Genomic DNA, 13,269 nt, shown 5'->3' on the forward strand with positions numbered 1-13,269 from the left:
CCTCCAAGCAAAAGATTGAAGTTGGGAAAATACATTTACCTGCTTTCGACCAAAGATTGGTGCATGAGATAGGAATTTCATCTCTGACTTGCTTTCTTTTTCTATTTTTGTATCTTAAGAGAGACAATTTAGTCCTTAAAATGGATGACTTATTGATTTAAGGTCACAACATGGCTAGTAAATATGATAGAAATGGTACCTGAGCTAGAGTTCTTGTAATGCTTGTGATTTTAAAAAAATGAGACTGAAACATAGTGACTTTCCAATTTCATACTTTCAGATCCCACTATGGTGATGGATATGATGAAAGGCAATGTGACTAATGTACTTCCCATGATCCTCATTGGTGGCTGGATTAACTGGACCTTCTCTGGTTTTGTTACCAGTAAGTAATAACACACTGTTGAAGAGCGGAAGCTAAAATTAATTGTTTAAAAAATCTGTATGTAAATAAAATGTTTTTAAAAAAGCAACTGCAAGTAGCTGACCACCTTTTTACCAATATCACAAAGAAAATTTCCTCCAGTTGGGACGACAGAAGCTATAAAGTTCCATTCCCTTGTAATGACTGCATCGTTTGCCCCAGTATGTACAAACACGAAGACCATTTATTTCATAACTCTATCTGCCTCTAGTTTAGCCTCCAGCACTGAAACCCTTATCTGTGTTTTTGTCACTTCTAGACTTAATTTCTCTAATGTTTTTGCTGGCGTCCTCTCTCCACCCTCCATGAATCCCTAATTGATCCAAAACTCAACCTGCCTATGCCATATCCTTACTTGGCTCATCAACTCCATAATTGCCCACTTGCATTTAAGTGAGATGGTAGCATCATGTTTATGTCACTGGGCCAGTAATCCAGAGGCCCAGGTGAATTCTCGGAAGACATGGATTCAAATTCACAGCAGCTGATGGAATTTAAATGCAACAACTAAATCTGGAATTGAAAAGTTAGACATAAGTTTCCATGAAACTATCGATTGTTTGAAACATTCACCTTGTTCATTACTGTCTTTAGAGAAGGAAATTGCCAGTGGCAGTAGCAACAAATGCCAGTAACACCCACATCCCATAAAAAGAAAACACTGTATAAATACAAGTTTTTATTGTTAGTCATTTTTTAAATTTTCAAAATAGTATTCACTGCCTGTCAATGTAATTTTGGTCCCCATATTTTACCTCTTATGTTCTGTACCCATTCCTTCACAAAAAGTGAAGTGATATACCCTATTCATTTTGAGATCTCTTAATCTACAGGAACTAGTAGTATTGTCTTGATTTCAATCAACATTTTCCCACATGTCTGTTGTGTTGAAATTGGTGCTGCTGATTCAGCATTGATTTTATTCCATTGCACTGTCTTGGTGGAATTCATTTTATTATTTATTAATACAAAGGAAATCTATAATTGCAGATAGTGCTACAAATCTAGACATAGTCTAAAAGTTAAGAATGTGTTCAGGAAATGGAAGATGGAATGTTTTTGCAAATACTATAACGCTTTCTTTTCCCTTCAGCCAAAGTTCCATTTCCTTTGACGCTGCGTTTCAAGCCTATGTTACAGCAGGGAATTGAGCTCCTCTCACTGGATGCTTCCTGGTAAGTTGGAAAGTACACGCAAGAGAAAGTCAGGGCTCAGAAAAAGGTTCCCAAACCATCAGCACTCATCCCTTCAGCACGTATTGTCAATGTGATGCCCCAAAGGCCAGCCAACACATGTTTTTGGCACAACAGGCTTCTCTCTCATCACTAAATTATCCTTACTTGGCTTGAAGCAAACTGCTTATGTTAAATGACCTTAACACTTAAAACATCATTTTTTGCACCATACTTATGATTTTAGTCTTTAAAAAGCCAATAACGCTATCACAGTAATTAAGAAATGGAACCTTCGGGGGTAATAAACTAATTATCATTCACCATGTTAATGGGCCCAAAGAGAAATATTTTTAAAAACAGCGAATTGCTTTGAGTCTTATTTTCATTTTCAAATCCTTCTGTGCTCCCCGACATTTTATCTCGGCAATTTCCTCCAGCTATGCATCTTCATATGTACCTCTTTCTCTGGCAAAGTATTATTCCTACTGTATCATCAGTAGACATTCATAGAATCATAGAATTTACACTGCAGAAGGAGGCCATTCGGCCCATCGAGCCTGCACCAGCTCTTGGAAAGAGCACCCTACCCAAGGTCAACACCTCCACCCTATCCCCATAACCCAGTAACACCACCCAACACTAAGAGCAATTTTGGACACTCAGGGCAATTTATCATGGCCAATCCACCTAACCTGCACATCTTTGGACTGTGGGAGGAAACCGGAGCACCCGGAGAAAACCCACGCACACACTGGGAGGAAGTGCAGACTCCGCACAGACAGTGACCCAAGCCGGAATCGAACCTGGGACCCTGGAGCTGTGAAGCGATTGTGCTATCCACAATGCTACCGTGCTGCCCACTTCCTTCAACATCTACAATTCTCTCCCTAAATACCTTACTTTTGCACCCGTTTCTTTGCTTCTAGCCCTCTCCTGCTTAGTATTCAACTTTTATCATTGCATGTGAACTGCTAAAAATGTTTTTCCTTGAATCGTGAGTGCTTTAGAAATACAGGTCTGCTTCGAAGAGGGGACATCGAAATTTAAAGGGGAGGGACAATGTTTTTACAAGCCTTTTAAAAGTTGAGAGACAGAGATTTTGGGACAAAGTTGCAAGTCTGGGAATAATATCTAAAGGAATGGCCATTAATCGTGAAACCAAGTAAAAATAAAACTCACAAGAAGATAGTGCCTTAAAATTCTCCCTTTTCACAATAGATGGAATGCATCAAAAGGAATCATAATTTTTCCTGAATGCCAGACATTCGATCTAGTCAGTACTATGACATCCATTAAAGCAGAGTAGATATTCATAAAAGCTGCAAGTCAGAGTCATAAACTCCTGCGACTCCAGTCTACTGAAAATTCAGGTCTATTGATTTTTAAATGGAAAGTAGATTAATTGGGTCATTCAAGATGCCATTAAAATCCTGATGAGTTTTATATTAAACATTCCAAAATCTATCACTTCAATTCCATTCTTAGACTCTTTCTGCCTTAGAATCATCTTTGTGAGAAATGTTGTGTAATTGTAAATGGATATTTTTGATCTTGGCAGAATGTAAAAATTCAAATTGTGCGTTATTACCCACAAGTGTTCGGGCCGGAAAGTGGAGCTGAGTCCACAAAAGATCAGCCATGATCTCATTGAATGGCGGAGCAGGCTCGAGGGGCCAGATGGCCTACTCCTGCTCCTAGTTCTTATGTTCTTATGTAATGGAATGAGGTTATTACTGTGCAGAAGTGATGAGCTCTCTTGGTACATCTGGTGTGATAGAATTCCAGTCCTTAACCATAGTCTGGAAAGATATACTTTGTTTTTTTCAATTGGCAAATGCCATCCAATGTAGCAGCAATAAGTAATTGTAAAATGTTAGTTTTAAAGTTGCCATAGTCCAAGAAGACTATGGGGGAGAGCTGACTGGTGGTGATTTAACCTGAGTATCACCACACCTTGGGCAAGGTTGAGAAGGTGGGGACTTCATGAATACCTCAGTATTGAACCCGTACTTTTCATAGAATCATAGAATCTACAGTGCAGAAGGAGGCCATTTAGCCCATGAGTCTGCACTCATGGAAAAAGAAGCCCACTTAAGTCCACGCATCCACCCTCTCCCAGTAACCCCACCTAACTTTTTGGACATTAAGCGGCAGTTTAGCATGGCCAATGCACCTAACCTGCACATCTTTGGACTGTGGGAGGAAAACGCTCTGCATCCCAAGCCAACTGACCTAAACCAACCCCGGCAATAAGTAAAGCAACACAAATGGCTCCATGTTAATATCTGGAAAGTCATTGTCACTGCAGGATTTCAGATTTTCAACAGCCAGCAGCCACTGCCCATTGAGACATATCTTTGTCTGATCTGTCCTTGGTTGAAGGGTCTCGTGAAACTGAAGAAAATAAACAGAAAGCATGAATGACATGACATTTGATTTTCATTTTGATCAAATTTTGCTACTAGTTGGGGCACAATATAGAAGCAGGTTATGAGGGACAGATATATATATATAATGGGGATGCTTTGATAGTCCTTGAACATTCAAATAGAGGACGATGTCTGCTGTAGCAAGAGGTATACAAAGTTGAGTAGAAAAACATTATCATGTTTACTTCTAACATGTTTTTTATTCCTTTCAAACTAATATTACATTGTTCTTTTGTTTATCTTAGGGTAAGCTCTGCATCATGGTACTTTCTGAATGTGTTTGGGCTCCGAAGCATGTATTCCTTACTCCTGGGACAAGATAATGGTAAATATAACCACTTAGTCACTATGTTTTGATGGGTGCATAATGTGTGTTGGAAGAGATGGTGGTGGTGAAGGTACCAGTGAACGAGAAGAAGATGGAATAAAAGTGGTAACTTTTCCCCACAAGGAAAGAACTATAAGTCTTGCTGATCTGTATATCCAGTGATTCATCTGTACCTGGCATTGGTAGAGAAAGCAACTCATCTAGCAATCCTCTAATTGGTGCATCTGTAAAGAGTAATAAATAAAAATAGACATGTTTTATTGGGATGAGGAAGGGGGAAGAGTCTGAAATGAAGCATGGACAATTTATTGTATTTGATTGCTTTATTGGAGGAATTTAGTGTGAAACAGATTTTCAGTTGCATCTTGTACTGTGTGTTAAAGACTATCCTGAGAGACCCATCCGTCCCTTTAGACTGTAACACTGGGAATAGATATCAAAAATAACAGCTGGGTTTCAGTGAGCTATGGGCTCCAACATAAATTAGTTCTAAAGGTTTTTCACTGAGCTGATTTGGCTCTTAGAGAATCCTCAAATTGTGTTGCAGCCTTGTAGTACATCACAATCTAGCCATTGTCCTTTAGTCAGGTAAGTGTGAAGTATGCAATGGAATCATTTGAAGAAAAGCATCAATTCTCCCAATGCCTTAGCTTCATTCCTCCTTTAACCAACACCATCAGGAAACAAATTAACTGGCCATTCATCCAGCTGCTGTTCCTAGGGTCTTGACGTAGCTAATTGGATACCATGTTTCTTTGCATAAATCACTGCTTCAAACAGGTTCTATAGGAATATGGTATGATTTAAATTCTAGTTTTTTTTCTTTTGATTTTGAAGAAACACATGGTACAATTCTCATATACAGTTATGAAGCTATACATGTATATGAAGTGATTATGGGACTATTTTCCATGTTCTTTGGTAGTTTTTGAGAAACAAGACTCTTCAATGTTTTGCTTACAGCTTGTGGAGATTGAAGCTGGTAGGTGTTCTCTAGTCTCAGTAAACATTGATCGAAATGTTAGTACTTGTACTAAAACACATTTCAAAGTGAGAAGAAAGAGAAAGATGTGCAAGTTGTTGGTATCATTTTACTTCAACTTATTTGTCAAAAGAAATGTAAATATGCATGAAAGAAAGAGTTGTATTGATACAGTGCATTACCACATCTTTTGAAAATGTTCCAAAACCTTCCACATTCAGGTAACTGCTTGGGTGTGTCATGTGGGCCAAACACCGTGACTGTTTTGTGCACAGCAAGGTCTTGCAAACAAACAGTGAACTAAATTACGAATGAATTTGTATTCGGTTGTCTGAATTAATGGTTACTACTAGCCAAAATATCAAGCAAAACCCCTGCTCTTCAAAAAAAAAAATGAATCTTAAATGCCCATTTGAACATCTTCTCTAAAGAGCAGTTGAGCATTAAAGATGTAGGTGTATCTTAATGGTGTTAATTATTTTTGTTGAAAACTCTGTGGCCTGAATAAAACTGAAAGGAAACTAAAATCCCTAGGTAGCTAAGGACTTAATGTTATGCATGCTGAGTTGCTCATGTCATCATCTCCAACCCACTCCCTGACCTCTACACAAGCAAAGTCATATATTATGTGGGATGACTTGTTAACCCATGTTTTTCTGAAGTAGACAATTCCACTTTGAATCTCTGATAACTAGCATTTGTTTCTGGACAGAGGTTGAGCTTCGTGAGCTCCGAAACTACAAGGTTCTGTTTTCTATCTACACATGTTTTGCCCCCACCCCCCCAAGAGGCAAATTGGGTAATGGAAAATAATTAGCAGTCGGCAATTGAATTCAGAGGTTGAGATGGTATGAACAGCAGAAACAGCCTCTGATGTTTTGAATGGGCATATAAAGCTGGTCTCGGTAATGGTGACCATGAAACTATCACTGATTGCTGCAAAGACCCATCTGGTTCACTAATATCCTTTAGGGAAGGAAATCTGCCATCCTTACCCAGTCTGGCCTACATGTGACTCCAGACACAGCAATGGTTGACTCTTAACTGCCCTCTGAAACGTTCAGTTTAAGGGCAATTAGGGATAAGCAATAAATGCTGGCTTTGTCAGCCAGCGGTGTCCACATTTCATGAAAGAATGAGGGGAAAAAGTAACTCAAACAAATTTAAAAAATAAAATGCTATTCCATTGTGTTGTATTTTATTGTGAGATAATACTTCTAATTTAGGTCACAATTGAATTTCAGCAAATTGCAGCAATTATTTGCTCACTTTGAATATTAATACAACTCCACTTTTGACCTTTTTGAGGTGTGAATTTTTATTCTCCTGATATAAATAGCTGCGTTATCTATTCTTTTCAGAGCGGAGAAATCGGAATTTGATACGAGTCAGGCTGATAATCCTGTGCACACAGTACATTTGGATATGATCTAAGTAAATCCCACAAAGATCATATTTAGTTCAGGGCATCTGGTGGAAACTTAATATGATATACTCAGTGGCAGGGGAACCATACTCAGGATGCAATGTCCAGTTGCACTGAAGACTGAGGAAGTAATGATGATGATGTTTTGTTCTTCACAGCCGCCGCTCCCCACCACCACGAAGAAGGCCGAATAGCTCCCCTTAGTCTCGTGCTTTTAATATTGTTGCTCCTGTTGTGGCTTAGGTTTGACTCTGACTTTGTTGATCTAGGTTGGCATCAACAACAACTCTGATAAGGAAAATTCAGGCAGTGTTCCAGCTGGAAAGTATGTGGATGTTTTGAGAATGGAACTGAACTTGGCTGTGGTGCCCCTGTCTATGATAAAATAGTCAGCAAATGTTTATCCCTGCATGATTTTTATTTTAAACACAAGTTTGTTACTGGCAGCCTTGAAAACCATGGAAGTGGCTCGAGGGACAGATAACATTTTTGAGGGGGGGATAGAGAATTTGGGTTAGAACCAGATATCAGTTAAAATATTCCAAAATATTGGCACAACTGTTAGCTACATAGTTGTTGGCGTGTATTTGATAAATGGTAAATTTCAAACATTAACAAAGTCTTCTAGTGGACAGCACGGTAGGACAGTGGTTAACACAGTTGCTTCACAGCTCCAGGGTCCCAGGTTTGATTCCTGGATTGGGTCACTCTCTGCGGAGTCTGCATGTTCTCCCCGGGTGCACCGGTTTCCTCCCACAGTCCAAAGATGTGCAGGTTAGGTGGATTGGGCAAGCTAAATTGCCCTAAGTGTCCAAAAAGATTAGGTAGGGTTACGGGGATAGGTTAGAGGTGTGGGCTTAAATGGGGTGCTCTTTCCAAGGGCAGGTGCAGACTAGATAGGCCAAATGGCCTCCTTCTGCACTGTAAATTCTATGATTCCACCTTTTCGGTGTGGACCGCGTGATGGAGAATTTGTGGCTGGGTCAGCAAGTAATGGTACTTTGTATCCACGATTGACATGACCAAATTATTTGCCCTCCCATCAGACAAGAAATGATGGGTTGGTGGTTATGATCTAATTACATCAGCAGGGAAAACCATGAAGCAGCCTATAAACTGTAGAACCTCAGTTTTGTATTTGTGTTCGACAATTTCAACAAGTTATTTGGATGAGTGAAGATACAGCTTAGGCCTAAGTTATTGTTATATGCAGAGGTGTGTTAAAGGAAGATTATTAATCTTTTTTATATACACTCTGGGTTCACCTTGGGGATGGAGGTCGATACTTTGTCTATTTTTAAAGAGGTCTAACTTACTTCACAAATTGCTAGCTTTTAGAGAGCTTTTTGGTTGTTGCAAGAAATAAATTGATTTTGAAAGCATCTTATTAATTGTGGGATTCGCAACACATGCAAAATAAACCATATTTGTGGAAACAACTCTATAGTATGTGTATTTGCTTCTGGAACGAATGGGACAAAACACAAACATTTTGTGTTTTTTGGTCTTTTTTTCTGTTTTGACATTGAATCCAATAAATTCAAAGATTCCTTTTTTTACCTCTTTGTAGCTGCAGACCAGTCACGGGTTATGCAAGAACAGATGACGGGTGCTGCAATGGCAATGCCTCCTGATACAAATAAAGCTTTTAAGGTATGCTATTTTACATACATTTTAATTATATAATTTATAATATAGGAAATGAAATTAAATGAAAACCGCTTATTGTCACAAGTAGGCTTCAAATGAAGTTACTGTGAAAAGCCCCTAGTTGCCACATTCCAGCTCCTATTCGGGGAAGCTGGTACGGAAATTGAACCGTGCTGCTGGCCTGCCTTGGTCTGCTTTAAAAGCCAGCTCTTTAGTCATATGCTAAACCAGCCCCTTTATCCCACTATAGAGTCTTGCTCCGTTATCCTGCGTCAAATTCACTGTTGCTTTGGTACTGGGGAGGTGGTCCTTCGCTGGAAAATGAGAAAATATAAAATATTTCAATTTTTAAAATAAACTTGTTTAGAAGTGTTCAGGTTGGAAATTTATTCCGATATATCTTCCATTGAGCTGTGGCAGTGAATGGATTTGTTGCCATGGGAACTTTGAGATTGGGCTGAGGCAGACTTTCAATGAAACCCACAGCGCTGCAGCATGGGCCCCTGCCAATGGGGGCGCCCCATTAGGAGAGGTGTTGTGGTCGGAACACCATGCGGAATACCATGCAAACACCAATGAGTAGCTCTAAATTTGCTCATAGGCTCGTTCTGACTGGCAGGCAATACGGGACAACATCGGGCTCTGATTGGTGGACACCCCTTTAGAGCAGGAAAATAGTTTGTCAGATGTTGAGAGGTGGGGGAGACTTCAAACAGTTCAGACACTGATCTCCTGAATTGGTGTGAAGCTCTGAACTTTTATTGAGTTATTGAGTAAAGATGCAAAGCAGCAGCCAGGTTTCTGGCATTTGGTCTGGCGGGCAGCCTGAGGCCGACTTAACATTAGAATTCAAGCCTACAAAGCCTTCGGAAGGTGATGAGGAGGCGCTGGACAAGTACTGTCGAGGAATTCAGCGGGGTGATGTGGCCTCCTGATCAGGGCTGAGGAGGGTGGGCAGGCAACTAGCCAAAAAAAACAGACTCCACCAGCCCAGACTGCCAGAAGCAGCAGCAAGGCAGCCAGCGTGCACACTCAGTCATCGAGGCCCGGCCGTGAGACGTGAGCAGAGCAGCAGTCAGGAGAGGCGAAGAATGCCAGGCAAGCTCCAACACTGTGTCTCGGGGAGAAACGGCCAGCAGGGCGATGCAACCAGGCAGCAGGGCTGAGAGTGATATGTCTGCGCTGGGCAGCAACGGGACTGGGTGGTGAGGGCAAGACAGAGCAGAGGCCAGGCCAGATAGCCAACAGCCAGCCAAAAGCACACACGATCGTCAAGGATGCTCGAGGCCCCACCACCCGAACGAGAGCTGAGCAAAGCAGTAGTCGGAAGGTGCAAAGAAGGCTGGCATCATGTCTCGGGGATTCGGGAAGCAGCGGGGCGACTCAACCAGTGCCAGTGGCCAGCCAGGCAGGGTGAGAGCGAGAGGGCTGGGCAACAACCGACATCTTCTTTCTTGTTGTTTTTCATGTTAAACGTACTTCCTTTTTTGGTGTTAGTCATTTCTCTCTCTTGATTGCGGCATCTTTTATGATACCTGGTTTGCCGTGACCATCCGTCGACATGGCAGAAAATCTGTGAAAAGCGTTTGAGGTTCGAATTCAAAACCAGTTAAGAAGTCTTCATGAGTACCATTTTCTGAGGGTGAAGAGAAGTGGCATGGCGGAAAGGGGAAATTGCTTAATTTTTTCCGGAAACCTGTAAGGCAGTCTACTGTTAAGTTTGCAAATTATTCTCTGGTCCTAGTAAAGGGAACCAATCATTTGTGTTTGGGTACTCTATAACTGGAGAAATGTTGGAAGAGATGTTGCTGATCAGTCCAAAAGTCATATTACGGCTACGTGTGCATTCGTTCAAAGATGTAAATTATCTGGAAGAATTGATTGTGTTATCGGCTCAGTTTGAAAAGGAATGTGCCGTGATGTGTTGTTGCCACAGTCAAACTGCTGATTTATTTGGGACTACCTCTGAGAGGACATGATGAGTCATCAGTGTCGAGTCGAAGAGGTAATTTTTTAGCCTGCCTTGAATATCTCGGTGAATTTGATGAGCTTCTCAAAGAGCATTTGAAAAGTTACCAATATTGTGGTTCAAGGAAGACCAGCCTTTTAACACGCACAGCTACAATGACTTCATCACTACAATGGCAGAGCGACTCAGAAACTAATTCATTGATGAAGTCAAAGATGCCAAATACTATTCATAAAAGTTGATTCAACATCAGATGTGAGTCATGTGGACCAAGATATGTGACCAGCGATTGTGAAATTGTCGAGCAATTTCTCTGTTTTGTCCAGCTACAATTCCACACCTAAGTTCGTGGAGACAACAGTTTTGGTACCATTTCACTTATTGATGTTTGGCAGAGCTTTGCCAGGAAAATATTGAGGTCTACAAGCAAGACTGAACAATGTAAGCCTGTGCATTATTCACCCCATGTTCCATTCACTCCTTGAATTTAATCTGTAATGCAGCAGCTGAATTATATGAAGCAGCCATATGTTTCTTGCTTTGTTCAAAGCTTGTATGCCTTCTTTTCAGTTTCCACACATCGGTGGAATATGTTACAATCACGCTTGGAGCAGGCACATGGAAAACATTTGACGGTCAAAAGAATTTGCGACAGCAGGTGATCCGCTCATGTAGATGCTGTTCTGGTTTTGAGACTAAACTGTGTCGATCTAAAAGGTAGCTTATCAGATATAGCCACATGAAATTCGGAGGAACCACATGTGAAAGCTGAAGCAAAATCATGAGCAAAGAATTTTGAAAAGTACGAAATTGCTATTAACAAAGACTACAGGTCCCTCTGATGATAAGCGTACAAGACACATGAAGGTTTATTTGGATGAAACTAGAGACAATTAAATCACTTTAAAATGGAAAGGGAACCTCATCATTGAGACTGTCAGTGTTATTTGTGTCGCAATAATGGTACGACTGCAGAGTAGAAGTGAAAATTTGAAGACTGTTGAATTACCTTGCTTGCTTTTCGGCAGTAGTTTGAACAAGAATGCTAAGAGCCGTTGCAGTAAGAGGTGAATTGCATTACATTGGGAGGACATAGACACAAATCGTTTTGAAGATGAAGTGAAACAATTCTTTCATTTCATCGATAATGATGAACTCTGTGCTCCGAGATCACCAGCTGATTTGTACAGACTTGTACGTGATGGGGTTTGCAGGTAAGCTTTCCAAATGTGGAAACCATTCTGAAGATATTTTTAACACCTGTCACAAATGTCTCCGGTGAACGTTCTTTCTCGGTACTGAAACAGTGAAAAGTTATCTGTGAAGTACGATGAGTCAGGATCATTTGGCAATGAAAATGCATCCTTACCAGATTTTACCTACAATGATGTGATTGATGATTTTGTGAAAATAAAGTGCAGAAAAAAGCCAACTAAGTTGCCATGGATTGCATACAATTGATAATGCAAGAAAATCTAAAAAATCTGGCCCTCTACCATGTTCTCCAGTCTAAATTCTGCTCTTCAAGAGAGAACATATGCTGAACTGGTATAATAGCTGGTTGTCTCATGCAGACAGTTAAACCAGTGAGTACATATCATCCCCCATCGCCCTTTACTGGCCTTCAGGAAAGTCTCCTCTTACTCTTCTGGACAATTAAAGAACTGAATCTTGCCAGACAGTTGCCACTGATATTAGGCTTGGACTGGACGTGCTCCTGCATTCGGCTTTGTCTCATTCTGGTCAGCTGTGCTGTGGTCATATCATTGGCTAATTTCTCCATCCCATTGCTCATCAGCCAGTTCATGTTTGCTCACCTCAAGACACAGATCGCTGGCCCCGAGGACCCGAGTTCGATCCCGGCCCTGGGTCACTGACCATGTGGAGTTTGCACATTCCCCCCGTGTCTGTGTGGGTTTCACCCCCACAACCCAAAAGATGCGAGTTGAATTGGCCACACTAAATTGCCCCTTAATTGGGGGAAAAAAGAATTGGGTAGTCGAAATTTTTTTTAAAAACACAGATCACAATTTTGACCATCTCTACAGTCATGCTGACAACAGGTAGGCTTGGCTTTCAATTTATCAATTAGTACAGGCTTATTTATGACCTAAGTTAAAGAGCACTACTGCAGTGATTTTGTGTTTCTGTGCCTTGTCTTGTGTCAGCTGAGTGGGCGGGGTCAGGGGTGCATTGGAGGTGGAGCATGACATCATTTGGGACGAGGCTCAGTCATTGGAGGGTGGGCCACCACGTCACCAGTAGCAAAGTGTAACGTAGGGCCGCCGCAAAGAGGAGAGCGCGGGGCCCCAAGAGTATAAATGTGCCTCTGGGCGGAGGTGATCGCTCTCTGCAAAGATGGTCTTGGCAGTCATTTTGCTTTTCCCCAGTGCACAAACATGTGAGCCCACCAGTTGATACAAATTGAAAATTCACCAAATGTGACAAAAATGGTCCATGAATTGTAGCCGTATTTGTGGCGGCAAGTTCAGTGAGTAAAAGTATTTTCCTTGGACATGCCTGCAATCTGTTCATGTCTGCCTCTGTGGAATTTGACATCCCCCCCCCATGGTTGGAAGTAATGAATGAAAAACAAATTTATTAGATTTGGTTCTTGACCACCTCATGTTCAAATGTATCACCATCAATGGAATGGAACCATCAAGATAAAATCCCAGTATTGATCCTTAGTCTGTGCAAAGTTAGTTGTTCTCAGCGGTGCTAATAGTTGGGGGAAGCTACAATTAACTCCTGTTCCTGATCACCAAGAAATTACCTTTGCTGAAAAGTGTGCATGGAGAGGTGAGAAGCTTTTATGTTCTTTATATTCAAGGAGCTTGCCAGCATTTACTTGTACATGAAGAATGACTTAAAGTAGTCTGTAGG

General features: G+C 41.0%; 1 protein-coding gene and 1 long non-coding RNA gene across 3 annotated transcripts in view; one reads left to right on the forward strand and one right to left on the reverse strand.

The window, feature by feature from the left end:
* Positions 1–13,269, forward strand: part of emc3 (ER membrane protein complex subunit 3) — a 39,387-nt gene that overhangs the window by 20,082 nt on the left and 6,036 nt on the right. The window contains exons 4-7 of the mRNA XM_038812305.1: positions 281–385; positions 1,518–1,599; positions 4,274–4,353; positions 8,335–8,417. Of these exons, the coding sequence (XP_038668233.1) occupies positions 281–385; positions 1,518–1,599; positions 4,274–4,353; positions 8,335–8,417 (350 nt within the window). The remainder of the gene's footprint in view (positions 1–280; positions 386–1,517; positions 1,600–4,273; positions 4,354–8,334; positions 8,418–13,269) is intronic.
* Positions 1–13,269, reverse strand: part of LOC119973836 — a 57,040-nt gene that overhangs the window by 6,663 nt on the left and 37,108 nt on the right. The gene's annotated exons all lie outside the window — the stretch shown is intronic.

This window comes from Scyliorhinus canicula, chromosome 11, assembly GCF_902713615.1.
Source record: "Scyliorhinus canicula chromosome 11, sScyCan1.1, whole genome shotgun sequence".
Lineage (NCBI taxonomy): Eukaryota > Metazoa > Chordata > Chondrichthyes > Carcharhiniformes > Scyliorhinidae > Scyliorhinus > Scyliorhinus canicula.